The sequence below is a fragment of the Phyllobates terribilis genome, unplaced genomic scaffold, assembly GCF_046119375.1.
Source record: "Phyllobates terribilis strain yellow unplaced genomic scaffold, ASM4611937v1 Scaffold_10__3_contigs__length_209671492, whole genome shotgun sequence".
NCBI classification, from domain to species: domain Eukaryota; kingdom Metazoa; phylum Chordata; class Amphibia; order Anura; family Dendrobatidae; genus Phyllobates; species Phyllobates terribilis.
The window spans coordinates 140,044,679-140,069,444 of NW_027362770.1; the positions used below are offsets into that span (position 1 = coordinate 140,044,679).

General features: G+C 42.9%; 1 protein-coding gene across 3 annotated transcripts in view; it reads right to left on the reverse strand.

The window, feature by feature from the left end:
- The window catches only part of LOC141164504 (LON peptidase N-terminal domain and RING finger protein 1-like), a 307,283-nt gene that overhangs the window by 205,872 nt on the left and 76,645 nt on the right, over positions 1-24,766 (reverse strand). The window contains exon 11 of one of the 3 annotated variants that reach the window (XM_073649846.1): positions 13,961-14,311. The exons of the other annotated variants lie outside the window; for them this stretch is intronic. Coding sequence (XP_073505947.1) covers positions 14,156-14,311 — 156 coding nt within the window. The 3' untranslated portion in view covers positions 13,961-14,155. Of the gene's footprint in view, positions 1-13,960; positions 14,312-24,766 lie in introns of those variants that run through there. 3 annotated transcript variants of the gene reach the window in all.

Sequence of the window (24,766 nt, forward strand, 5' to 3'; positions counted from 1 at the left end):
TGTTCCTCAGATACCACGGGTTCTTAGGTCACAGGAGTTTCTTCTGCCGCACTCATTTCCCGTGCTTCCTCAAATGCTCTTGGAGCTGCCTCTGTAAGCTCATGTACTTCTCCGGAATCACCTGGTTCCACACGGTCTGTTAATTCTGCTTCTCCTGGGTGTCGATCGGTCTCTCCAGTGACCAGTGTTCGATCATCAGATTTGAATTGGACTTCATCTGTACTCCTTGGTACAAACTCTGGTTGCTTCGGGACTTAGTTCACTCTCCTGAGGATGGTACATCCCTCTCCCTGCCAGTCCGAGAAATACAACGGTGTGCTCTTCTTCATCGGAACTTTCAAGGTCACTATCCATCACCGGAGATCCAATCTGTGGTGGTCTCTTAGTTGATCTCGGTCGATGTCGGTCTGCTTCTGGGAAGTCTTGTTGTGATGGCAGATAATCACAGGGTAGTAATAAATTCAGATGGATTATTCTGGTTTTCTTGTCCCCTCTTTCCAATTGAATTTCATACACTAGACTGTCATCGGCTTTCCTCTTTACGACCAGATACACCTTGTCTTCCCAGTACGAATGAAGTTTTCCTGGACCACCTTTCTTTGTATGTTCTTGACTAGCACTCGGCTTCCCGATGCCAATTCTGCTCCATAACATTTTTGATCATAGTACTCCTTACTCTTGCTCTGTCCTTGCGTAACCACTTTGGACGCTATGTTGTTTGCCTCTGCCATCCGTTCCTTCCATTTCCGAACGTACTCTGGATACGTTCTGTAAGTCTCTGACACTGGAGTATCGAACATGATGTCGATTGGCAGTCTTGTTGATCGTCCATACAATAGGAAGGGTGAGTAACCCGTTGCATCGCTCTTTGTACAGTTATAGGCATGTACCACTTTTGACAGAGAACTCTTCCAGTCTTTCTTCTCGTCAGCTGTTAAAGTGCGCAACATCGACAATAATGTCCGGTTAAAACGTTCCACTTGTTCATTACCCTCTGGGTGATAGGGCGTCGTGTGGGATCTCTGAATTCTACAGTACTTTCCTAGCTTGGCAAAGTGCTGGTTCTCAAATTCTCTTCCTTGGTCGTGGTGTAACCTCGTAGGGAACCCAAACCTCCAAGCATAATCATTGAAGATCTTCTCTGCCGCAGTTCAACCAGCTATATTGGTGGTGGCATATGCTTGGGCAAATCGAGTAAAATGGTCCATCACCACCAATATGTATTCGTAACCACCCTTGAATGTCTCGAGATGTAGAAAGTCTATTGAGACCATCTCAAACGGATACGTAGTTTGGATGTTGCTAATAGATGCCCGGGTTGATGTGTTGGGACGTTTATCTTTCAGACACCCACACTCCCTGGTCATGTACAGTACCTCTCAATATCTCTCTGCATGTACGGCAAGAAGAAACGTTCACAGATCAAGTTGGTTGTCCTTTCCACTCCCAGGTGTCCCATGTTTTCATGGAGTTCTTTGAAGACCAACCTACGGAATACTCTGAGTAGTACCAACTGCCGGATTTGTCCTCCTTTATGATACAGGATTCCATCTTCAATGAGATAGAGCTTCATCCATTCTTTAACTAAAACAGAGACTGCTGGTGACTCATTATCTCTCTCCCGTTTACTTGGAAACCGATTTTGGTCCACATAAAGTAGTATTCTGCCAATTATCTTATCTCCCGTTGTGCTCTATGGATTTTTTATTTTGGTAGTTGTTGAATGGACAGGGGGTGATCTTGTTCTCTTGCTTTTATGGTGGTTTCCACTATCAACGGACACCACAATGGTGTGTCTTCCTCTTGATAAGCTTGCACTGCTTGGGTAGTGCTCTCAATTGCTTCCAGACTGACTTCCTCCGAGCATTCTTGCATGAACTCCTCAGGCTCTAGTGGCATTCTCGACAATCCGTCAGCATCCCCATTGCATTTTCCTGGCCTGTACTTGATGCTGAAATTGAAGTCAGCTAGTTCAACGACCCACCTCTGACCCGTTGCATTCAGTTTGGCTGTAGTAAGGACATAGGTCAAAGGGTTGTTGTCAGTGTACACTACTGTTCAAAAGTTTGGGGTCACCCAGACAATTTTGTGTTTTCCATGAAAACTCATACTTTTATTTATCAAATGAGTTGCAAAATGATTAGAAAATATAGTCCAGACATTGACAAGGTTAGAAATGATTTTTATTAGAAAGAATAATTTTCTCCTTCAAACTCTGCTTTCGTCAAAGAATGTGTTAGAAAAAACAAACAGGAGGGTTCTATCTTGTGGTTTGCGGTCACATGACCATCTGCCTTTAAATTCCAGCTCCGCCCTTCTGGCTGTGCTGGACTTCAGTGTTTGGCTGTTTCTCTAGCCTGGTGCTTCGGTGCCTTTCTCTGTCAGTTCGCTTGGTCCTCTGGGACCTCTAGTACATTTTTGTCAGTTTGTCTTTTTGTGTTCTGCAACAACTTCTCTGCTTAGGAGATGTCCCATTTTTGTCCCAGTCCTTAGTTCTTTTAGGGACCCATCCCTTAATTCTATAGGTCTTCGTTCAGACTAGCCGAGGACTAAGGCGGGTCTGTTCACTAGGAACAGGCAGCCCACTACATCGTAGGGATTCAGCTTAGTCTTACTGTAGTGACAGCTTTCCCCTATCTTTCCTTAGTACATGTTGCAGATCATAACAGAATGCTCCCTTTGCAGCAATTACGGCATTGCAGACCTTTGGTATTCTAGCTGTTAATTTGCTGAGGTAATCTTGAGAAATTTCACCCCATGCTTTCTGAAGTCCCGCCCACAAGTTGGATTGGCTTGATAGGCACTTTTTGCGCACTATACGGACAAGCTGCTCCCACAACAGCTCAATGGGGCTGAGATCTGGTGACTGCGCTGGCCACTCCATTACAGATAGAATACCAGCTGACTTGCTTCTTCCCTAAATAGTTCATGCATAATTTGGAGGTGTGCTTTCGGTCATGGTCCTGTTGTAGGATGAAATTGGCTCCAATCAAGCGCAGTCCACAGGGTATGGCATGGCGTTGCAAAATGGAGTGATAGCCTTCCTTATTCAAAATCCCATTTACCTTGTACAAATCTCCCACTTTACCAGAACCAAAGCAACCCCAGACTATCACATTACCTCCACCATGCTTGACAGATGGCGTCAGGCACTCTTCCAGCATCTTTTCAGTTGTTCTGCGTCTCACAAATGTTCTTCTGTGTGATCCAAATACCTCAAACTTTGATTCGTCTGTCCATAAAACTTTTTTCCAATCTTCCTGTGTCCAATGTCTGTGTTCTTTTGCCCATATTAATCTTTTCCTTTTATCAGCCAGTCTCAGATATGGCTTTTTCTTTGCCACTTTGCCCTGAAGGCCAGCATCCGGAGTCGGGTCTTCACTGTAGACGTTGACACTGGCGTTTTGCGTGTACTATTTAATGTAGCGGCCAGTTGAGGAGCTGTGAGGCTTCGATTTCTCAAACTAGAGACTTTAATGTACTTGTCTTGTTGTTCAGCGAGGACTCCCACTTCTCTTTCTACTCTGGTTAGAGCCTGTTTGTGCTCTCCTCTGAAGGGAGTAGTACACACCCGTTGTAGGAAATCTTCAGTTTCTTGGCAATTTCTCCCATGGAATAGCCTTTATTTCTAAGAACAAGAATAGACTGTCGAGTTTCACATGAAAGTTCTCTTTTTTTTTGCATTTTGAGAGTTTCATAGAACAAATAAATGTAATGCTCCAGATTCTCAACTAGCTCAAAGGAAGGTTAAATTTATAGCTTCTCAAATCAGCCAAACCGTTTTCAGCTGGGCTAACATACTTGTGCAAGGGTTTTCTAAACATCCATTAGCCTTCTTACACAGTTAGCAAACACAATGTATCATTAAAACACTGGATTGGTGGTTGTTGAAAATGGGCCTCTATACACCTATGTAGATATTGCAATAAAAACAAGATGTTTGCAGCTAGAATAGTCATTTACCACATTAACAATGTATAGAGTGTATTTCTGATTCATTTAATGTTAGCTTCTTTGAAAAAAAATGTACTTTTCTTTCAAAAATAATGAAATTTCTAAATGACCCCAAACTTTTGAACGGTAGTGTATATCTCAAACTCTTTGCTGTAGTAGAGATAATCTCTAAATCATTCACAGATAGCCCAATTCAATGCCAGGAACTTCAAATTTTCCGGAATGTAGATGGTAATTCTTCTCGGCGTCTTTCAACATTCTAGAACCATAACCGATGACTATCAATTTTCCATCTTGATGCGGATACAGGGCAGCTCCCATTCCAACTTGAGAAGCGTCACAATGAAGAACAAATGGTAAGTTGAAATCAGGATATCCCAAGATGGGTGGTTTTACCAGGTTAGGACCCACTAAGAGGTTTGCCGTGACGTGGCACTGGGCTTCATACAGACTGATCAGAATGTTAAACTAAGAATCTCATGTTCAGTTTTATATATTTTTGCCGAGAGGCATTAGATCAACGTATGTTTTTGGAGGTGTTGTCCATTCTCTTTTTCAGCTGGTTTTACCAGGTAGTCTACTAGTTCTTCCTGGTGGTCTGCTGTCCAGAGAATGGGCCTACCCGCGTTCTTCTTTTTCTCCGTGGGTGTTGTTGACTCTGTCGACCCCACCAAGAGAAGGTATAGCGGGGCGGCAATCCTGGAGAAGCTCCTAACGTAAGTACGATAGTAGGAGAGGAATCCTAATATCTGCCTCAACTCCCCGACAGTAGATGGCCGCTTGTCTTTTAAGGCCAGTACCGGAGCAATTTCTGCTCGGTCCATGCTATATCCTTCTTCGGACACAATTTTCCCTAGAAATAGGACTTGCCTTTTGAACAGTTCACACTTGTTTGGGGTCAACTTAACTCCATGTTGTTGATACCGCTGTAATACGGTCCTATCGTGTTCAACATGCTCCTGGAAGTTTTTCCTGTGTATCACATTGTCATCCAAGTACGGCTGGCAGATATCGTCGCTCAATCCTTCCAAAAAGGTCTCCATGCTCCTCTGAAATTCTGCTGGAGCTGAACTTAGCCCAAATGGTGTGCGGATCCACTCATATAACCCCCACAGTGTGATGAATGCTGTCAAGGGTCTACTGGACTCTTCAACAAACCCTTAATGGTATGCTTTACCCAGATCGAAGACAGAGAACCAGGTATTTCCTGATATGCTGGCTAGCCTATTTGAATCTTTAGTATCGGGTGCCGATCAGGTACTGACTTTCAGTGTAGTTCCCGGTAATCACAGCAGAGTCTCAACGTACTGTCCTTCTTCCTAACACAAACAATAGGAGAGGAATAAGACGACTTCAACTTTTGGACCCAACCTCTGTTGATTAGATCTTGAAAATACTCTTTCACTTCACGGTGTAATGGTTTCGGCACAGACATGTAACTTCTCATTACTGGGGTCGTGTCTTTCAAAATTGATTTTCAATTGCAACGACGGGATACAGCCTATATCAGAGTCATCTTTAGAGAATGCATGAAACTCTTCTCTCAGCATCTGTTATGCTATCGCTATATCTTCAGCACACAAGTGTTCGAGGGATACTGGGAGATCCCAGGACCCTGAGGTGGGTTGTGCAATTTACTCCCCTGGGCAAATCCTGTTCCTTGGTGGTGAGACTAAATTCAGGGTAGACCCCTGGGCGGGTCTCACACTAACTGGATATACTGTTTCAACGGTTTCAATGTGACCTAACACAGTCTTTGGACAATCTAATTTCGTGTTTCGTAGTATTCATCACAGCTACGGTCATTCGAGCAAACCCACCAGTAGGAATCGTAAGCACAGTCTCACCTTGAACTAGGCCTTCCGGAAGTTCTGAGAAGTCTTTTGGCATGAACAGTCTTTTCTGGACTTTTCTTCCTGGTTCTACCCGGACACCACACCTCACCCCCACCATTTGGTTTGCAGGGATGATGGCTGGGCGCCAGCCTACCTTGACTTCTTTTAGGTCCATTGTATTCTGTGCTTTCTTTACTCTATGAATCACATTTTCCTCCACAGAGTTGGGTTTGGCAAGTGATGTGGCAATTGCATCCACCACCAGCATCCCCGACTTGTGTTTCGTGATGATCTCACTGATTACATTATAACCCAGGATAGGATCCTCTGCCACGCTCTGATCACTGGTCACGAGAAAAGGTACCAAAAGCTCAATAGTGTTGCTGTTCTTTATGGTCCTCAGTTGGAAAGTCACTTCCACCCAGCCTATGAAACGGATTTCGGTCTGGTTGATGGCTTTGCCGTGGAGTTGCACTGGTCCTAAGAATTCTTTTACCGACCGAAGGCAGGTATGTGGCAGGTAGCGCCTTGTCCATTCTTCATTTAAAAAGGCTTGATTGGGCTCCTGTGTCCTACAGTGCTTTTACCAGGAGTCCATCTAGCTGGCACAGTATAAAGCATCTTTCACCAATTAGGCTGATGAGGCTATCTTTACTGACCGAGGAATCCTCCTCCCAGGAGTACATTGTTTGGCCTCCGCACTGGGCATTAAGTAACTGATGCCCCTGTCTCTCTTGCTGGTGTTGTAGACGGGAACACACTTTGGAATAGTACTGATGTAGCCATTTTACCTCATGCGCCGTTCTGGGGTTTGGTGAGATTTGGATTTGCTTCTGGGGCCTCCTCCGTGTCGCGGTTACCAGTCGCCCCGCACTGGCAACCTCCTGTCTTTTAACCCAAACGACCGTGACCATTGGCATTGTTTGGCATAATGTCCTTCCTCACCACATCTTAGACAGTGGACCCACACCGTACTCTGATTTGATGAACGGCACGCTTCACAAGCCAGGTATCTTCTGTTTTGGAACCCACTCCTGGGTCTGAGGGATACAGGTTCTGGCCTGGAACGAATCAACCTTTTTACCTCAATCAACTCGGCTCGCAGTTCTCCTATTACTTCCTCCCAGTCAACGCTGGCGGTCCTCTCTTTTGTTGGTGATTTAAAGTTCCCTCTTGGAGGTGGCATTGGAGGTTCTCCATGATGATCTTCAGACTGGCCACTGGGGGTCTCCAACTTCAGCTGACTCATTTTGGTGATTTTAGGAGCAGAGCCTTTCTTTAACTTCTGTTCGCTCTCTGATTCTAAGCTAGCTGCCTCATTCATTTTTTCAATTAGGACTTCGTCCAGAATGCCAGGATCTTCTAGGTACTATTTCAGCTGCAACTTGATGTCTTTGCTGATTAACCCCGTTCCCAATTATCTCAAGAACTTTCTGGACTAGTCCAGCATCAAACTTCTCCGCTTCTACATCTCTGGATGCAAACAACAGTCTATCCTTCAGTTCAATTGCTCTGAACAAGAAACTTTGGGGTGATTCATTATTTTTCTGTGAGAGGTTAATGAGTCGGTGGAACAATTCTGAAGTACTCTCTTTTTTATAGTGCCCTTTTAAAATCATCTTCAGCTGTTGCAAAGTCAATTGACTCTTCATTTCTAGCATACTACGTAGGTTCAGTCCTGGGATGATCGCTTTCACCACCCGCTCAACTATCTCATCTGGCTGGTAACCTTTCTGTAAGCTTGCATCGATCTGGTGCAACAAGTTCATATAAGACAGTTTCTCTCCAATCTGTCCCAGGATGTTGAATTCTTTCCTTATGGTGATTTGTGGTGTTAGAGAAGACTGTCTTCCTGATTGATCTAACCCAAGCAGGGTTAAGGTTCTGTCTGAGTCTGTCACCCATTCAGAGGTTTTGGTCGATTCCTGCAGGGCTGCTGTTAGGGCTTTGAATTGTTCTTTCAATTCCTGTAGTTCTGTCTGCGGACAGAGATTCCCGCTTTTGGTAATTGATGCCGCCCCTCCATCCTCCGACTTCAACCTGGTTAGAAACTGTGTTAGCTCCTGGAGGAATGTCCCCATGACATCTTCAGCTTCTTTCCCCCCCAGCTCATCCATTTTTGCATTAATGGCAGCTAACAGTTGCCTGCGGTTGTGTGCTTTAGAAATCTGTTCTTCTGACATCTTTATATATTCTGCTACTGTTCTCAATTTTTCACATGTTAACTGAAGAAGCAGCTCACTAATTCTCTCCATTTGTATTTCCACATCCAATGCTGCTAGTGAGTTTTCTTTAGGGCTGGTCCCCTTTAACTGGTGTAGCAGATTTGAATTGAGGTGCTGTGGTGCTGTGTTTTTCCACTTTTCCTCTTCTCCCTCTACACGCTAATTCCCGCTCAGGATTCCCCGCATGGGCCACCAATGTTACACGCACGCCGCTAGGTTCAGATAGGGGTGAGACCGGTTTACATGAATTCTTTCGAATCCTGGGGGAACCGTTACTCAGGGCGACCATAGGCTGCAGCTTCTCTCAGGCACATGATAGATTCAATTGCTGAACAGACACATCTGACAAGAGTCTTTTTCAACAGTTTAACAGTGGAATTTAATCTGAAGCATGGCCAGTGCAATTCAGGGATATTACAGCAACAATCTTCATTACAGTACAGTCTGAGTTTCTTGAGCAACAGGCTCCAGTAACAATACAGTAGTTTCTTCACAAGGCACAGTATTACAGTCTCTTTAGTAGCATAATTCAGCATAGATTAGATCTCTTAGCAGCACGCTTGTATGCATACACAACCACAGGCTTTTCCTTCACAAGCCACAATAGTACACAGCATTCTTTATCCTGCATGGAGATGGAAGGGGGTGGGTTTGATGAGGGAGATGATCCATGTGACACAATTCCTTCCAGTCCTTATCTTCCTGCCCAATACTCTGCACTGTTAGTTCAGGGCGTTTATCTGACCTGTGTTTACTTTCCCTCCTGATCTGAATCCTGTTCAGTTGCCTTCTGTCCGATACAGATAACACACCACCTTTCTCTTCGGCTTTAGCCAGACTACAATAACAAGTTCCCCACAATCCCCCTGGGGCTCTGCTAAAACACTCCATGTCTCCTGTGACTGTGTTAACCCCTCTAGTTGCTGGAAGCAACAGCACTACTTATGCATGTCACAGTAAGCCCATTAACAAATGGTTACCCAATCTAGTCAGGCCTATGAAATTATTATTGTACTTGTTGAGTCCGGATCCTATGTACCATCAAGATGAACTCTCTGAAATATTAGGGTACACAACGTCTTTTTCAGGTGGGTAACCCTGCTGAGTTTCGCAACAGGAAGACACTTCCGGAAACGCCGAAGATTTTTTTGTTTTTTTTTGGTTGTTTTCTTAGTGCTTTTCCAACGTTTTTGAGTTTTTTGAGCATTTGTCAGCGTTTTTGTGACAGCTTTTTTTGACTGTCATTTTCCGGACGTTTTATTAACTCCATTCAACAGTGAAAATAACACCAGAAAAAAACGCCCATTGACTTCTATTATAAAATACTGCGAATCTTCAGAGCAGAAAAATGGCCTGAAGAAGGCTCAGCTCAATTCTTTTAACCGCTTGGCGTCTTTGGAAACCTGAAATGGTTAAAAGACACCCAAAAGACTGACTATATGAACAGCAGGTCATTTTTACATAGAAATGCGTACGTTCGTTCTTTCGAGCGTTTCGCTAGCGCTTTTTCAGGTGGTTTTTGGAGCAGAATCTGCCTGAAAAAGATGTTGATCTTAAAAGGCTTAATAATTATTTAAACAGCACAGATATCTGTTAAAAAGAAATAGAAACTATAAAAAGGTGTATGCATGCTGATAGTTTCCACATATCAACAAGCTTTTTTTATTATGAACAGTGGACATAAAAAAAAAAGAGATGAAGTAAAGCGCCATGAACAAAAAGGCGTAATGAAATCATTTACTTCAGAAGTGACCGAAAAGGTTTATATCCAAATCGATAATTAATGCTATAATGTGCTAAAATGTCTATTAAAATCCCATTTTGTCATGTGGGCCTTATATCACATTCCTTGGCAACATAAAATTAAAATTGGTTTAATTAAGAAAATAATTTAAAAAAAAAAAAGCAGAAGAGGTAGTCAAATAAATTAGAAACAAATCATATGAATCGGCTATTGCAATCCCTATATAATCTACAAAATACACTTCAGAATGGCTGCAAATATCCTACATGTCTTGGCTACTGGGATTTCTCAGGCTTTTGGGAATTATTAAGGCGTCTTACGCACCCACCTTGCTCCCAACTGTAGACCTGAGAAATGTAAGACAGACTGGTTGCTAGGGACACCCGACCTGACTGCCCATAGCAACCAGTGCTGCTGATAGGGTTTAACTGATGTAGGCCTCAACCTGAGCGACTCAAGACATCTAATCCCTGTCTCAACTTTCACTATTAATTAAACTTTTTTTTTTTTTTTTTTTTTTTTTTTTTTTTAAAACCATAAGCTTGGGGTAGAAACTACTTGAAAATGTTAAAATTTAATTCCTTTTAAATTTACCATATTTTCTGGACAGGATCCATGCAACCATCAAGCCCTAAATCTCATCATTTATGGGTGCCTAGTATTCAACAATATTTACCCTTCCTAAAAAAAGAAACCTAAAAAGTCAAGGCATTTCTATTTTTTTATAGGAATTGTCCACTACGCGGACAATCCCCAGGTTTCACCCTTGTAAAATAATAACACCTAAACTCACCTCCGGTGACGGTGCCATTCCAGCGGTGTCGGCACGGTTTCGCCCAGGGATGGATCAAGTAACATGGTTATATCCCTCGATCCCTGCGCCAATCAGCACTACCCTGTCTTCGGACAAATCGTGCGGTCACACAATTCCTGGTAGTGCCAGTGCCGACACTGCCGGAGCGGCACCGACACCGGAGGGGAGAATATGTGTCATTATTTTACAAGGGGGAAACTGGACAACCCCTTTAAAGTTCCAACGATGAGTTTTTGATGATTTTCTGCACCTATTATGTAAATTCGTTTTTTTTCATCGTGTTTTGAGTACTTTTTTAAGTGCATTTTTATTGCTTTTTTTAACGCTGTGGTTTTTGTCTCTTTTTCGCATGTCATGTTAGAAATGTTTTCCATAGCGGAAACACGCATTTTTTTTATCTGCGGATTTTCCACATCTAATGCAACTCTATGGGGGAAATTCTGCACATTAAAGGGAGTGTACCCGAAAGACAAATTGACGTTGCGGATTACAAAACATGCACCGATATCAATTTGCATTGAGTAAAAAAAAAAAAACAAACAACGGGGCAAAGTGAGCATGAGATTTCTACAAATCTCATTCATCTTACTGTAAAAAGTTGCGGTTTTTGGGCAATAATATCAAAAGCTCATCATGGGCTATCAAAGGCTTGGGGGGGGGGGGGAGGGGAAGAGGAGATAATTTATCAATGCCAGTTTGGTCGGCTGGATCAAGATTTACCAAATTCATTAAAGGTCTTGTGCAAGCATCAGCAAATGTACTCCAGACATGGACTAAAGTGCATTTCTGATATATTTTAAGACACCCTTTTGGCATAAATTATAGTGAATCTCTTGGGCCATTCCCCTCTTCCGCTAAACTCACTTTTCAAAAAGTTGTTGGAGTTGGGGCAAGGGGAATAAAAAGTTGCTAAAAGTATGCAAAATTTTTGCACAAAGTGGTGATTTAGCCATTGGAGTTTAAGGAGAAAAGGAATATAATTAAACCACGGCACCATATGGCATACGTTTGTTAAAGGGGTTTTCCAGACAGGTGATATTGATGATGTCACGGGTGTGTCAGACAGTTGTTCTGGATCCAACTGTAGAAGGTGTTTGCGCTTGGCTCTGCAGGCACTTTCTTGATCTTTTCATCTCTGTGGTGCAGTGATATCCTTCTCCCTCTAGGACCTAACAGTGACCTCCACCTTCTGCTGCTAATTGACACACCCTTGCTGGATGTTTAAATACCTTCAGTCTCTCCAGAGTGTCACCGGTGATAGCTCTATTTTCCTCTGTCCACGCTTGAAGTGCTAGTAGTCGGCTAGTGTCTTCTTGGAGTTCCCTTGGAGGATAGTTGGTGTGATCTCTCTGGTGTCTTCTCAAGCTAATTGTTTCCCTTGTCTGTTTACCGGTTTGTCTTTAGTTGCAGTGGGGGCTGACTAGTGCTCACCCCGTCCCCTCCCTGTCTAGGCCCTATCACTATGGGCAGTCAGGGATTAGGTTTCCTTCTCGGTGATAGGTGCGGAACATATTTAGGGATGTTAGGGGAGCCAGGGTGTTGTCAGATCTGCCTAGGGGTCTCCACTCCCCCTTTCCCTAGTGTTTCGTCTCCCCCCCCCCTCTTCCCATTGTTGTGCACTTAGTCTTTCCCTCACCTTGCGTGACAGATGATCTCTTATCTGGATAGGTCACCAATTTCAGATCAGTGGGGTCTGACACCCAGAACCTCCACCGATTACCAGTTACTAGCTCCTGCAACAGTCAGATGTAAACTTCTGAACTACATCAATGTGTAGTGGCAGCTGCCGAGTACTGCAGATGTGCAGTACAGTAGGAGTTGATCTGCAGTACACGGCAGAGGCAGCTATGCAGATAGTAATGTTCTGCTTTTTAGCTCTATTCAGGCAACTTGATCAGTGGGATTGGCAGATGTCAAAGCCCTACTAATCTGAATATTGATTACCTATCGCAGAGATAGGTCATCAATTTCATATTCCCGGACAACCAGTTAAATGAGCACGTACAACAAAATCCAAGTTCTGCAAATATTGTAAATTCTGAACAATGCTACATAATGTACTTACAAAATAAAAAAAAATAAAAAAAGATGGCTTTTGAAAAGTTTCTTCAAGAACAGAAATATGATGGCAGTCAGCTAAACCATTTGATAAAGTGCAAGAGTGCCTGCAGGATACTACTACAGGGAAATGGTAACCAGCTCAGTCTTCCATAGCCATGCCAAGCTTTACGAATCCATTCCCTTCTATTAGCAATGCTCGGCTTCGCTTGCCTAGAAATGAGCTTTATAGATAAAATCAGAATAAATAGAGAAACAACGAAATATTAAAGTACTCAACTCAAGCAAAAGGCAGTAAAAGTATAGTAAAATCACTCTGCAAAAGTTTGGCCACTGGCAGTAAGAGAGTACTCCAAAATAAAAAAAAAATGGCCAATACGAGCTTGTGGACATACTAAAAACATTTTTTTTACAAAAAATTTCATTGAGGAGGTTAATGGAGAAAGTGAAGTGATGTCATTGGATTTCCAGACGTCTTAAAGGGAATGCCTCATCAGTTTTTTGCTACCTCATCTGATAGCAGCATAATGTGGGGAAAGAGACCCTGATTCCAACAATGTATCACTTAGTTTACTGGGTGCAGCAGTTGTGACACAATCACAGTTCTTATGTATCATGTATTAGAGCTCAGAAAGCTGATCCTGCCCACATCACAGCTTTCAGTAAACATTATATATAGAAATCAGTGCTGGGGGCGTGGTTGGACTAGCAGGCACCCGAGCTGCAGTGATAATCTCCTGCTGCTAAAACACTCACTGTATTGAAACAACAGCACACAGCCTAATAAGTGATACATCACTGGAATCATGCTCTTAGCCCCTACATGATTCTGCTGTCAGAATATATAGCAAAAATCGACAGATTCCCTTTAAAAGAAAAGTGTTGTCAGAAAATGTTGTTTAAATTAGGTTTTTGTGTTACATGTATTTGGGTTTTTTTTTTTTAAATCTTGGCAATTTTTTTTTTCTTTATATCACGATCTTTATTAAAAAATTACCTTGCAGTATTGGGGCTATTTTAGATGGACAGTCCTTGTCCTTTCAGTATGAGTTGTCAGCAGGCTCATTATCATCAGAGGCAGTACTACAATAATACCTCTATATATTAGTGATTACAATGACAATAGGCAATAGCACAGCTTCCCTCTCACAATGACCTATGCACACGCTCATTAGATGCTTTAATATAAAAAGATAGGATCAGAGTTTCTTCATTACTGCTAATATATATGTGGATTTCCTCAAACAATAAAAGACTGAGGAAATCCAGTACAGATTGTGATATGGGAAAAAAAATCATTGGCAAAAAAAAAACATTTAACACAAAAATCTGATTTAAACAATAAGTCCTTTACTTATGACACATTTCCTTGAAATGGTGTTTTATTTTTTTCACACCTGAATCCAATGTCAAGGTTTCCATTAATGACCACTGGCAAGTGATGGCAGAAGGGCCCAGCAAGCACCATAGTCCCTTATTTTTATAATGGACGGAGGGGACACATCTTAAGAAGGATGGGTGATTCCTAAGATCTATTCTGCAGGAACACAGACAGAATGTGCTTCAAGTGGAAAAGCCTTTCTTTTAGTGAGGTCATGGAGAGAATCAGCATCTGGTATGTTGGATCCAAGGGTAACACCGACAAGAGCCACCAACACCAGGTCGGACCATCTGGAGATCCCTGCAAAAGAGACAAAGGAAAAGATCTAAAAATGAACATGTCCAGTCTCAATGGAAGTTCAAGAAACAATAAGCCTATAAATCCTGCAAGAGCCTGGAAGATAATGTCCTGCTGACCAGTGTCATCTCAAGCTGGTGGCCAACGAAGGCCCTACCTTCATATTCTAGGGAGGTGTGGGGGCTTAGCAATCTTTAAGGCCCCCCTACACACTAGAGCGGGACAATCTGATGTGTATGGGGACCTCCCAATTATTCCCTGAAAGATGATGCTAGGAGAGAGAAGGATCCGAAGATTACCTATTCCTGGAGGAGTCTAGCAAAAGCTTTCTTCTCTCTTCCCATGGAAAATACATGAACACTTGTTTGAGCCAAGAGCTCATGTGTATGGGGGAGTCGGAAAAGTCAGTGAATAGACAGTCAGCAACCGACAGTCATCTCATGTATATGGCCAGTTCTATTGCGGATGGGGGAGGCTCCTGCTGCAGCTCATTGTCGAAACATTACTGGGTGGATGGTCGAGAGCACAGCTGAACTGCAGAGAGCACAGAGATTACTTCTTGCTTTATATTTAATTTTGGCAAAATAGGGAAAAAAAACAGATAAAAAAGGAAAGAATAGTAGATTTTTTTTATTCATCTTGTTAATGCTCCATTAACAACCCCCCCCCCCCACACACACAAAAAAAATGTTTATTAGGCCACGTTACACTCTTTACACTCTGAAAGATAAGGCAATCCGTATCTTGACTGGTGCAATAGATTTAGATTTATTTATATTATAAATAATCAGGGAGCAATATATAATATATATATACAGTACAGACCAAAAGTTTGGACACACCTTCTCATTTAAAGATTTTTCTGTATTTTCATGACTATGAAAATTGTACATTCACGCTGAAGGCATCAAAACTATGAATTAACACATGTGGAATTATATACTTAACAAAAAAGTGTGAAACAACTGAAAATATGTCTTATATTCTAGGTTCTTCAAAGTAGCCACCTTTTGCTTTGATGACTGCTTTGCACACTCTTGGCATTCTCTTGATGAGCTTCAAGAGGTAGTCACCGGAAATGGTTTTCACTTCACAGGTGTGCCCTGTCAGGTTTAATAAGTGGGATATCTTGCCTTATAAATGGGGTTGGGACCATCATTTGTGTTGTGCAGAAGTCTGGTGGATACACAGCTGATAGTCCTACTGAATAGACTGTTAGAATTTGTATTATGGCAAGAAAAAAGCAGCTAAGTAAAGAAAAACGAGTGGCCATCATTACTTTAAGAAATGAAGGTCAGTCAGTGCGAAAAATTGGGAAAACTTTGAAAGTGTCCCCAAGTGCAGTTGCAAAAACCATCAAGCGCTACAAAGAAACTGGCTCACATGAGGACCGCCCCAGGAAAGGAAGACCAAGAGTCACCTCGGCTTCTGAGGATAAGTTTATCTGAGTCACCAGCCTCAGAAATCGCAGGTTAACAGCAGCTCAGATTAGAGACCAGGTCAATGCCACACACAGTTCTAGCAGCAGACACATCTCTACAACAACTGTTAAGAGGAGACTTTGTGCAGCAGGCCTTTATGGTAAAATAGCTGCTAGGAAACCACTGCTAAGGACAGGCAACAAGCAGAAGAGAGTTATTTGGGCTAAAGAATACAAAGAATGGACATTATACCAGTGGAAATCTGTGCTTTGGTCTGATGAGTCCAAATTTGAGATCTTTGGTTCCAACCACCGTGTCTTTGAGCGACGCAGAAAAGGTGAACGGATGGACTCTACATGCCTGGTTCCCACCGTGAAGCATGGAGGAGGAGGTGTGATGGTGTGGGGGTGCTTTGCTGGTGGCACTGTTGGGGATTTATTCAAAATTGAAGGCATACAGAACCAGCATGGCTACCACAGCATCTTATATTCTAGGTTCTTCAAAGTAGCCACCTTTTGCTTTGATGACTGCTTTGCACACTCTTGGCATTCGCTTGATGAGCTTCAAGAGGTAGTCACCGGAAAAGGTCTTCCAACAATGTTGAAGGAGTTCCCAAAGATGCTTAGCACTTGTTGGCCCTTTTGCCTTCACTCTGCGGTCCAGCTCACCCCAAACCATCTCGAGTGGGTTCAGGTCTGGTGACTGGAAGCCAGGTCATCTGGCGTAGCACCCCATCACTCTCCTTCTTGGTCAAATAGCCCTTACACAGCCTGGAGGTGTGTTTGGGGTCATTGTCCTGTTGAAAAATAAATGATGGTCCAACTAAACGCAAACCGGATGGAATAGCATGCCGCTGCAAGATGCTGTGGTAGTCATGCTGGTTCAGTATGCCTTCAATTTTGAATAAATCCCCAACAGTGTCACCAGCAAAGCACCCCCACACCATCACACCTCCTCCTTCATGCTTCATGGTGGGAACCAGTCATGTAGAGTCCATCCGTTCACCTTTTCTGCATCGCACAAAGACACGGTGGTTGGAACCAAAGGTTCCACTGGTCTAATGTCCATTCCTTGTGTTCTTTAGCCCAAACAAGTCTCTTCTGCTTGTTGCCTGTCCTTAGCAGTGGTTTCCTAGCAGCTATTTTACCATGAAGGCCTGCTGCACAAAGTCTCCTCTTAACAGTTGTTGTAGAGATGTGTCTGCTGCTAGAACTCTGTGTGGCATTGACCTGGTCTCTAATCTGAACTGCTGTTAACCTGCGATTTCTGAGGCTGGTGACTCAGATAAACTTATCCTCAGAAGCCGAGGTGACTCTTGGTCTTCCTTTCCTGGGGCGGTCCTCATGTGAGCCAGTTTCTTTGTAGCGCTTGATTGTTTTTGCAACTGCACTTGGGGACACTTTCAAAGTTTGCCCAATTTTTCGGACTGACTGACCTTCATTTCTTAAAGTAATGATGGCCACTCATTTTTCTTTACTTAGCTGCTTTTTTCTTGCCATAATACAAATTCTAGCAGTCTATTCAGTAGGACTATCAGCTGTGTATCCACCAGACTTCTGCACAACACAACTGATGGTCCCAACTCCATTTATAAGGCAAGAAATCCCACTTATTAAACCTGACAGGGCACACCTGTGAAGTGAAAACCATTTCCGGTGACTACCTCTTGAAGCTCATCAAGAGAATGCCAAGAGTGTGCAAAGCAGTCATCAAATCAAAAGGTGGCTACTTTGAAAAACCTAGAATGTAAGACCTATTTTCAGTTGTTTCACACTTTTTTGTTAAGTATATAATTCCGCATGTGTTAATTCATAGTTTTGATGCCTTCAGTGTGAATGTACAATTTTCAAAGTCATGAAAATACAAAAAAAAAAACTTTAAATGAGAAGGTGTGTCCAAACTTTTGGTCTGTACTGTATGTATATATATATATATATATATATATATATATATATATATATATATATATTTATTATATATATACATATACATACATACATACATACATACATACACACACACACATATATATATATAGATAGATAGATCTATCCATCTATATCAGGGAGCAATGTAATGCACTAGTAAAGATATGGATTGCCTTATCTATACACACAGCTCAAAAAAATAAAGGGAACACTCAAATAACACATCCTAGATCTGAATGAGTGAAATATTCTCATTGAATACTTTGTTCTGTACAAAGTTGAATGTGCTGACAACAAAATCACACAAAAATTATCAATGGAAATCAAATTTATTAACCAATGGAGGCCTGGATTTGGAGTCACCCCCAAAATTAAAGTGGAAAAACACACTACAGACTGATCCAACTTTGATGTAATGTCCTTAAAACAAGTCAAAATGAGTCTCAGTATTGTGTGTGGCCTCCACGTGCCTGTATGACCTCCCTACAACGCCTGGGCATGCTCCTGATGAGGTTGCAGATGGTCTCCTGTGGGATCTCCTCCCAGACCTAGACTAAAGCATCCACCAACTCCTGGACAGTCTGTGGTGCAACGTGACGTTGGTGGATGGAGCGAGACATGATGTCCCAGATGTGCTCAATCGGATTCAGGTCTGGGGAACGGGCGGGCCAGTCCATAGCTTCAATGCCTTCATCTTGCAGGAACTGCTGACACACTCCAGCCACATGAGGTCTGGCATTGTCCTGCATTAGGAGGAATCCAGGGCCAACTGCACCAGCATATGGTCTCAAAAGGGGTCGGAGGATCTCATCTCGGTACCTAATGGCAGTCAGGCTACCTCTGGCGAGCACATGGAGGGCTGTGCGGCCCTCCAAAGAAATGCCACTGTGACGCCTCTTCCTCGGAAGCCCTTGTTTACCCTGGGAGATGGGGGACTCGGAGTCGGGTCCTATGATGGAGAGATGGGGTGCAGCCATGGCCTGGACCCGCTCCGTGCTCAGGGTCGTCACAATTTAAAAAAGGATGGTGTGGGCTTATCCGGGTTGAGTGGCTGATTTACGACGCCACCTGTGGCACCTGGTGAAGGCCACCAGCGCCGCCGCAGTCCGCTGAGGCATGGTGTTATGGCGGCCAGAGTAATTACTACTCCCCACAGGCGGAGCAAGGCCTCAGGGCAGAGGGACAGGATGGAGGGGGTAGTAGTAGAGGAGAACAGATGCCGCATCTCGCGGTGTGGCGCAGAAATAACATTCCAGAGGCCATAGGGGTGAACTTCCAAGGCTTTACTCACTTTAGAGATGGCAGAAGGAAGGAGACTCCCTGCTCCCCGCGGAGTCCTGCGGTCACCAGGGACGGGGGGTCCGACAACCTCCGAGTAAGTCCAGCATTCAGTCGGGACCCTACACCAGAGTGTTCCTGAACTACAGACCAGATCCTTTCCTGTCCGTGTGTGTGCAAATAGGCCGGCTCTCCCTCGGAGCTCCTCTCAGAACAAGGGCACGGGTAGCAGCTCCGCTCCGTCCGATACCCGGTGCGATCCTCAGGCCTAACCGGGCTTCCCTGACCAGGACGTGGAGTAGCAAGATCAGGTGTCGGGGGCCGGTACCCCTTTTTGCAGCCGGAATCCCTCTGACTAGATCAGCATAGAAAGGACAGGTGGCGTCTGCATCCTCCCTGGGATCCATTTGCTATGGAGCCACACTCTTTAGCTCCGGGCCTTCTTGATTATGGTCCTTGACCGGGCTGAGACAATCATTATCTGCAACCTGCCCCTCGACCCCAAGGCTAAGGTGCGAGGGCCGTGTCCCCATCCACTGCAGGTCCACACAGGATCCACGCTCAGTGATGAAGATCACCATGAAAATGACAGCCAAAAGACAAAAAGGACCATGAGCCAAGATGGCAATCTATTAAATATGAAATATTAAGTGTAACTAACTTGTAAGTCCTCTACCCTTACCCACTAACTGGTTCCCCTAACTTTTGGTTCCCCAGTCTCCCTGTAACCAGTGGTCATCCACTTTGGCCTGTCAGTACCTTCTTGTTCCTGTCCAGTAGCGTCTGAGGTATTTATTTTAGCCTTTATTTTATCCACTCTCCCAAAGGGTATATAGTAAATGTACGTAAGGTATTAGAGTTTATTTCAATGTTATAAAGTTTTACTGTCCTGTAAATATTGCTGATATTTCTGGTCTATTTCCTGAGAGAGCTGTGTAATATACTATTGTTTACCTAATCAATATGTCACTCACACTCACTGCCAGTTTATCCTGTTCAGTGAACGTTTCACAAGCACAAGCTAATGAGACGGGACAGTGGTATTAATATTGCACAGCACTCTGAGCAAACATATTGGAATAACCAGATAGAAATTACAAATAGACATACGGTTATTTTCATTAATTGTTTGAACTAATAACTTAGTTTAGAAAAATAAGTTTGAAAAGTGATAAGAAACTTAGTATCATTCATATATATATATATTTACACTGAATATTGTTAACTCATAAGTTGGTCTGACGAGACCCACATTTATTTCCTGTAATAAAATAACTCCAAAGAGGAAATGGGGAATGTCCATAGCAATTGTGCTAAACCCGGCAAAACCCCACAGAAGGAAATTAAATGTGTACAATACTCAGAAGGGAGTCCGATGATTTATATGATTGATACATATGGGCAACCAGCATTCAATATATGGACTAGATGGAGATCTGTTTTGCCTGATCTACCAATCAAAGGCACATTAGATATTACTCTATTAAAGACTATATCACCTTGCTGTATCAGTGAGGAAGAACAGAAAATGTACTGTTCTTGGTTAGAAGTAGCTGCATCTACCACTAATCCAGTATCCGTGACTCCTCTTATGCCTCGTGCCCCACCATCATATTATTCTAGTAAACCAAAATTATTAAATATGATGGATTGTGATGATGAACAAATGATAGCCTGCGTGGCCCAGAGCCTGATAGACCAAGCCCGGGCTGCCAGAGTTGCACAAGCAGCTCAGCCTTATGCATCCGTAACCACACCTTCCCCATTGCAAGCTTCTGCCCCAATAGGTCCCGATGCACCTTTATCCATGATCACAGATACTGGTTTTATAAAAACGAGCCCATCATCATCTGGTACTAGTATAGATGAGAAGGTGCATGAAGGAACACTTGCTAGGACCACTGTAGTAAGAGAAGAATTATACCCAAATAGGGAATTGGAAGAATATTCTGACAAAACACCAATAATAGATAAAAATTATACCAATGTAAGCACAGATAACATTATAACTGAAGGTAGAAGGCGCCAACAAAACAACCCCCCTGCTCAAATGTACCCCATGCAAGAAATCACAGGCCCAGGTAACCAGTCATGGAAGATGAGAAAACCTTACACTTGCACTGATTTGTTTGAGATAAATAAGCAAGTGGGTGAATATAGGAAAAATCCCAGAAGATCTTGGGAAATGTTAGATAAGATCTTTCATACACATCAACTATATGGTCAAGATATTCTACAAATCTTGCATACTGTATTTACACCTGCAGAGGTTGTAGAATTACTTAAGAATACTCAATATACTGGACCTAATCCAGAGTTCAAAATTGAGGAGGTACAAAATCAGTGGGATAAAATTCGTCACAATTATAAGGAAATGTTTAAGCAAACCCCTGATTGGAATACTATAAGCAATATACAACAAGGGTCAACTGAATCAGTAAGAGAGTATTATCACAGATTCAGTCAGTTGGTGAAAGATCAGAGTGGTGAAAAAAGTCTATTTGAAGTTCCTGAAGTAGCTATAATTCTTATCCAAACATTTGTTGATGGGTTAACTAAGGTGTTAAAAAGCAGATTAACCACTCAGATGCCTCATTGGAAAACTTTAACTATGGATAGTGTGTTAGCTGATTTATATCATCATGAGAAAAATCTAGAGGGGGCACAAAAGAAAAAGGAAGAAAGATTAATGCAGTTACAAATATCTGCTACAGAGAGAACTCTGAAAACCACAGGCACTGCTAACAAGGATGACAACTCGAAAGGAAGGGATTTTAGGTGTTTCAATTGCAATGGGAAGGGTTACATTGCCAGGTATTGCAAGAAACCAAAGAAACAACAAAAGCAGGAAGAAGATAAACAGAGTTGACTAGAAAATAGTGAAACTGTGCAATATATGGTTAACCCTTTAATGCCTTTAAACACTTCTTCCTTTTCCTCTAGAGAACCAGTTTTACACTGTGAAGTGGCAGGAGAAACTGTACCTTTTCTCATTGACACAGGTGCTTCAGTGTCTCTAATTAATGATAACTCATTCCTTCCCAAAACAGGAGAAAAAACTGAAAACGGTTGGAGTCACAGGAAAACCTAATTTTCTTTCTATTTCAGATCCAACTAGGGTCACTATAGGTCCCATTACAACTGAACATTCTTTTCTGTTGTCAGCAGATGCCCCGATAAGCCTCCTGGGACGGGACCTGTTATGTAAACTGAATTGTACCATATTTTGTACCCCGGATGGAGTACATTTACAGGTACCTAAGGGTCATACGGAGGATGCAGTGAATTTATTGTACATGAGTCCAGATACCATATTGGTCTCCAAAATATTGGATCCGGCGGTAGAATCAAATGTTGACAAAGGTCCCACCTAAATTGTGGAATACTGATTCTACTGAGGTTGGTAACATGAATCATGTCCAACCTGTACAAATTGACTTAAAACCTCACTGTATCCTCCCCTGTAAACCTCAATACCCATTAAAACCAGAAGCTGAAGTTGGCATAGCCCCAACTATTAAATCACTCTTGATACAAGGTGTGTTGAAGAAAATTCAGAGTCCATGTAACAGTCCTATTTTCCCCATCAAGAAACCTGGTAGTAAGGGACAGTGGAGGATGGTTCAAGATCTAAGGACCATAAATGAAGTGGTTGTACCATTACACCCAGTCGTTCCAAATCCAGCTACTATCTTAATGCAGATCCCAGCAAATAGTTCTTATTTTTCTGTCATAGATCTGTGTTCCGCTTTCTTTTCCATCCCCATTCACCCTGACTCCCAGTACCTTTTTGCCTTTACTTACAGAGGACAGCAGTATACATGGACTCGGTTGCCACAAGGTTTTCTAAACTCACCTACCATCTTCAGTCAAGCACTCAGTAACAACCTGGCAGATCTAGTGCTCCCATGCGGATCCATCTTGATTCAGTATGTGGATGACCTGTTGCTGTGTTCTGTTTCAAAAGATGAGAGTCTGGAAGATACAGAAGCCCTTCTGTGCTTTCTAGCAGAAAACGGACACAAAGCAGCACTTGCCAAGTTGCAACTGTGCCAGACTAAGGTAGTATACATTGGACACTGTTTGACAAAAGGACTAAGACATCTCTTGACAGAAAGAGTAATGACCATTAAACATATGACCATTCCCTATAACAAGAAACAGATGAGACAGTTTTTAGGGATGGTTGGATACTGTAGACAGTGGATTCCTTGTTTTTCTTTATATTCCACACCACTGTATGCCCTTACCAAAGATACTGTCCCAGAACCTTTTGAGCATACAGAGGAAGTTCAAACTGCTTTTGTAGAACTAAAGGAAGCCTTGATCTCTGCCCCTGCTCTTGGTTTACCCAATTATGCTCTCCCTTTTCATCTTTTTTGCCATGAAGTACAAGGGCATGCTCAAGCTGTATTGACTCAACGTCATAATGATGCTAACAGACCAATTGCCTACTACAGCTCAGAACTAGACCCGGTTGCACGAGGAATGCATGCTTGTCTTAAGGCCGTTGCAGCAGCAGCATTTTCTGTGGAGAAATCTGCAGACCTGGTTCTCATGCACTCCTTGATTGTATGGGTCCCCCACTCTGTGTATGCACTGCTCAACTGCCAGAGGACCAAGCATGTCACCCAGGCCAGACTTACCAGATGGGAAGTGACACTCTTACAGCCAAGTCACATCACTTTACGCTGATGTTCCCAGTTGAACCCTGCTACTTTACTACCATATGAGACACTCTTGTCTCAGAGAGAGGGAGTGAATGGTGAGACTGGTGAATTTGACACAGAGAGTGAGTTTGACAGAATGGCATGCCCTGATGAACATGATTGTGTACTTCACACGCAAACATTGACACTGCCTAGGGCAGATTTACAAGAAGAACCGCTGCAAAACCCAGATCTGGTGTTTTACGTTGATGGAAGTTGCCACAGGCAAACAGACACAGGAGAATTGAATTCTGGGTTTGCAGTAGTGGATGACCACAATGTGGTCCATGCTGAAGCATTAGGAACACCACACTCAGCACAAAGAGCAGAACTAATTGCACTCACAAAAGCATGCCAGTTAGCAGAAGGACAACGTGTTAACATTTATTCAGACTCAAGGTACGCATTTGGTGTAATACATGATTTTGGTACTATATGGAAAATGAGAAATTTTCTCACTGCTAGTGGTTCTCCAATAAGCCACTCAGGAGAAATTGCTCAGTTACTTGATGCAGTGAATCTCCCAAAGGAGATTGCTGTCATCAAGTGTCAGGCTCATACCACTGGACAAGATCCAGTAGCAAAAGGAAACAACAGAGCTGATGCAGCTGCAAAAACGGCAGCAAGCAAAGTTTTAAACACCCATATGATGAATCTGATTGAAATCCCAAATTGGGAAAAACTGCAAACAATGCAAAATAATTGTTCTCCTCAGGAAAAGGCCCGATGGAAGGATATAGGATGCACCCAGGATTCAGAAGGCCTCTGGAGAAACGGTGAAGGTAAACCAGTGGCCCCAAAATCTCTGCTGACAGCGTTAGCAGATGCTGCACATGGTTTAACCCATGGAGGTAAAACCGCGATGCGAAATTTGGTATATACGTACTGGTGTGCACCAGGTTTCACAGTTATTGCAAAAAGAAAATGCTTGTCTTGTCAAACATGTCTCCAGCAAAATGCTGGAGGAGCTGTGAAAGCCCCACCTTCTCACCTCCCATCAACCACGGGTCCTTTCCAAATTCTGCAGATTGATTACATTCAACTACCTAAAGTTGGTAGGTTGCAATATGTCTTGGTATGTGTTGATCAATTCTCAGGGTGGGTAGAGGCTTATCCAACAGC